Raw genomic sequence first — 4,693 nt, 5'->3', positions numbered from 1 at the left:
AGTTTAAAAAACACCACCTGTTGACATTTATTATTTACAGATCAGTCTTTACTCTTCACCAAAAACTATTTGGATTGGCCCCACTGCTTCACGTAAATAATATCATATGCATGAATAATACCGTTTACGCGAACAGTGCCTTGACACCAAAACTTCAATCAATAGCTTTGATACCACTGATAGGAAATTGAGTTTCCTTCCAAGATCACTCCAAATAATTTGTCAAGCAACAAATTAATAGAAAAATTAAATGGAGAATACACGAATCACACAACACAAAATTTACGTGGAAAACTCTAAATTCGGAGAAAAACCACGGTCGTTGTCAAAAGACAACCAGAGAAAAAATATTTACTATGTGGAAAATTTTCACAACCACTTTATCAGAAATAATTTTCTCTCACCCAAACCCCAAATACATGATTCCTAGAAATATGCCCTAACAAAGCAAACCCGTAATACCTATATTGAGGAGCCAAATGCTCCTACAATACAATTACATGATTAAACAATATTTCTCTACTCTGAATTTGGATTGCTTCTCTTGGATTGGGGATGCCAAGCTCTCAAACGAGGGCTTCCTTTTTATAGGCAAATTTTTGCCTAAAATCAAGCCCACCAATCTTGATCAAATTTAGTGGCTAACAAATTTGGTCAATAAATTTGGTGAGTAAGCCGCCAAATTTGAAGTCACAATTTTTGACTTTTTTGTTTTAATCATATTTTCAACAATCTCCACCATAATTTTAAAAAAAATTCATAACCACTGTTATAAAAAACTGACTTCACCAACAGTCAAAATTCTCAACATAAAGAATTATCATACTCTATCATAAAGAGTATACTAGTTAAAATTAATCATTCTAAGATTTTTCTCGGCACATGTCGAAATATCCTGCTGAAATTTATGGTGCAACTTCCATGTTGGCTTTTCTTAGAAGTTCGTCAACCATCGACATAAATTCCATCACACACCCTGCATCAATGCCAACCATGCCTTGTGTGCAAATTTTGTGGGCCCTGCTTACAGTAATGTGTTCTCTTTCATGGCAACTTGGAGATCTACATGCCAAAAGAACTAACCCAGTCTCTTATAAAAAGAAACTCACCATTTGTGGGAATATCAGTATCTCCGTTACTGATTCTGGAGCACTTTCCCGAGCCCAGTCTACCTTTTTGACAATTTTCTTAAAGTGCCAAATTGCCCACACCTTCAAATCTTTGTGCATACGAGATTAGATACGCCTTTGACTTGAATCCACCACAAGCCAAAAAATCATTCTCCTAATAATTTTTCAACATCATCAAACTCCACCAAGTTTAGAAAACACCAACTGTTGGCATATATGCTTTACAGATCAGTCTTTACTCTTCACCAGAAACTATTTGGATTGGCCCCACTACTTCACGTTAATAGTATCGTATACATGAATAGTACCGTCTACGCGAACAGTGCTCTGACACCAATACTTCAATCAATGGCTCTGATACCACTGTTGGGAAATTAAGCTTCCTCCCAAGATCACTCCAAATAATTTTTCAAGCAACAAATTAACAGAAGAATTAAATGGAGAATACATCAATCACACAACACAAGATTTACGTGGAAAACTCTAAATTCGGAGAAAAACCACGATCGTTGTCAAAAGACAACCAAAGAGAAAATATTTACTATGTGGAAAATTTTTACAACCACTTTTTCAAAAATAATTTTCTCTCACCTAAGCCCCAAATACATGATTCCTAGAAATATTTCCTAACAAAGCAAACCCGTAATACCCATATTGAGGAGCCAAATGCTCCTACAATATAATTACATGCTTAAAAAAATATTTCTTTGCTCTCAATTTGGATTGCTTCTCTTAGATTTGGGATGCCAAGCTCTCAAATGAGGGCTTCCTTTTTATAGGCAAAATTTTGCCTAAAATCAAGCCCACCAATCTTGATCAAATTTAGTGGCTAACAAATTTGGTCAATAAATTTGGTGATTAAGCCACCAAATTAAGCCATCCGGTGATGGGTAATCTCCTGGAACTCGGTGACAAACCCCACAGGTCACTAGCTAACTAGCTATCCTTGCCATGGAACTCGGTGACAAACCCCACAGGTCACTAGCTAACTAGCTAACCTTGCCATGGAACTCGGTGACAAACCCCACAGGTCACTAGCTAACTAGCTAACCTTGCCAAGGTACACGGCTCCATAATGAGTCTAGAATTAGTCCAAGTGACCACAGTAGTCGTTTCTTCTGCAACCATGGCCAAAGCAATCCTCCAAAATCATGATTCATCTTTCTGTAATCGTACAGTCCCTGAGGCAGTCTTAGCAAACGGGCACCATGAATTCGGATTGGTCCTGGATGCCTATCTCAACGCAGTGGAAAAATCTTCAAAAAATATGCAACTTACATATTTTCTCTAGTAATAAACTTGACGCCAATCAAAACCTCCGACGCAAGAAAATCCACTTGGTTATGTTCAAGAAAATTGCCTTGCTGGTACCGCAATAGGTCTTAGCCGAGCTGCATTCGATACTTCAATTAACTTATTATCCAACACAATATTTTCTGTTGATTTGGCTAATCCTGCTTTAGATACTGCACGGGAGTTTAGGGATTTAGTTCGGAGCATCCTGGAAGATGCAGCAAAGCCTAACTTGTCCCATTTTTTTCCTGTGCTTAAAATGCTTGACCTGCAGGGTATAAGGCGTCGAATCAAAGTTCATTTTGGCAAGTTGTTCCAGTTGGTTGATCGCTTGATTGATCAAGGATTGAAGCAAAGACAAGAACATGGTTACACCAAATCTAAAGATGTGTTAATACTATTCTCAATATTTGTGAAGACAACAGTGTGGAGATTGATAGAAACAATATCAAATATTTGATTGCGGTATATATATATATATATATTACCTTTTTGGGTCTCTTTCTTGTACGAATTACAAGTTACGTTTGCTCGAGTCGTTGGCGATTTTCACAGAGTTTACAGTAGTAACGGATCGCATGATAACAGGATTTGTTTGTTGCGGAAGCCGATACAACGTCAGGTACACTGTAATGGGCAATGGCGGAACTACTCTGCAGTCCCGAGGCTTTATCGAAAGCCCGATTAGAGATGGAACAAACAATTGGCAAAGGTAACCCAATTGAGGAATCAGACATCAATCGGTTACCTTATCTACAAGCAGCAGTCAAAGAAACATTTAGGTTGCACCCAGCAGTTTTCCTTATTACTTCCTCGTAAAGCCTCAATAGATGTAGAAATTGCTGGCTTCACAGTGCCTAAGGGTGCTCAAGTTTAAGTCAATGTGTGGGCTATTGGTAGAGATGAAAGCACATGGGACAACTCTCACTCGTTTATGCCTGAGAGATTCTTGAGGACAGATCTTAATTTCAAAGGCCAGAATTTTGAGCTAATCCTATTCGGAGCTGGGCGGCGAATATGCCCTGGTTCACCGTTGGCTATCAGGATGTTTCATTTAATGTTGGGTTCTCTTATTAGATCTTTCGATTGGAAGCTCGAAGATGGGGTTAGACTAGAAAACATGGACATGGAAGAGAAATTTGACCTCACCTTGCAAAAGGCTCGACCCCTTCGTGTCGTCCCAGTTGCCATTTAGTCCCATGATTTGTCTTGTGCGCGGTGGAGTGATTTTACATGGTTAGCCAATGCATTTTATCATGAAATAATTTCTTTTGTGCATTTTGTTGTTTATGAAATAATATTTGGATGTTATAGCCAGTAAATGCACTTTTTCCTTGGTAATCAACGTTTTTATTTAATTCTTCCCCTCATTATGTTATAAAAACCATGGAATTTGTCAACTTGTTGATCTGTAGCGCGGTTGGATTTACCTTCAAAGGCACTCCGGAAGATTGAGTTTCTTTTCATTATCTTCTTCTTTTCAATCTCTGAAATCAAGTAGTGAATTACCCATTATTCAGCCTTAGGGCCAGTTTGGGATTGCGGAGGCTGATGAAATAAGTTGCTTGTGCTGTGCAGATGAAATAAGCTGCTGATTAAAAAAGTAGGTTGGTGTTTTGTAAATTGTGCTGTTGCGTTTGCTGTGAATTTGAAAAGTAAAGTACATGCGTTTGGTAAATCTTATTACGAAAGTGCTCTTGTATTACATAATGACCAAAATGGATGTACATTTTAATTTTTTTAATTTTATGTTTAATAAATTTTTTAGACATATTTTTTCTTAAATATGTAAAATTAATTAAAAAATCTCAATTAAGAAAAATCTGAAGAACTTCATAATCTATTATATAAAATATATGATAAAAATTTATACTTTTACATAATCTAAATCAAATAAAAAATAATATGTATTACATTCACAATAATTTTTTTGCAATAAAATTGTGGCAGTGATATAATATCTAATGATTTATATATTAGGGTTTAAGAATAAGTACGATATAATTGTCTTTTTATCAAAATACTAAGGTTATAATAGGTATTTTAAAAAGGCATAGCAGCTTATTGAATAAGCTGTTTATGAAAAGCAACCCTCTACCTGCTTTTAAAAGCTGCTGACGAAATGAAGAAAATTATGAAATAAGCTGCTTTTACAAAATTTACCAAACACTATTTTTTTAAAAAAATTATAAAATAAGCAGTTTATTGAATTTCAACCTCAATTCCAAACGGGCCTTAGCCTTAGTCCTCTATATGTAGCCATTCTTAAG

General features: G+C 36.2%; 1 protein-coding gene across 1 annotated transcript; it reads left to right on the top strand.

The window, feature by feature from the left end:
- The first annotated feature begins 3,062 nt into the window (after positions 1 to 3,062).
- On the top strand, positions 3,063 to 3,618 carry LOC107175995 (geraniol 8-hydroxylase-like). Its single transcript, XM_052441046.1, has 2 exons — positions 3,063 to 3,238; positions 3,324 to 3,618. The coding sequence occupies exons 1-2, from the start codon at positions 3,063 to 3,065 to the stop codon at positions 3,616 to 3,618; spliced, it is 471 nt and encodes a 156-aa protein (XP_052297006.1).
- The last annotated feature ends 1,075 nt before the right edge of the window (positions 3,619 to 4,693 follow it).

This window comes from Citrus sinensis, chromosome 5, assembly GCF_022201045.2.
Source record: "Citrus sinensis cultivar Valencia sweet orange chromosome 5, DVS_A1.0, whole genome shotgun sequence".
Taxonomy (NCBI): Eukaryota; Viridiplantae; Streptophyta; class Magnoliopsida; order Sapindales; family Rutaceae; genus Citrus; species Citrus sinensis.
This window is presented reverse-complemented; position numbering and strand designations above follow the sequence as displayed.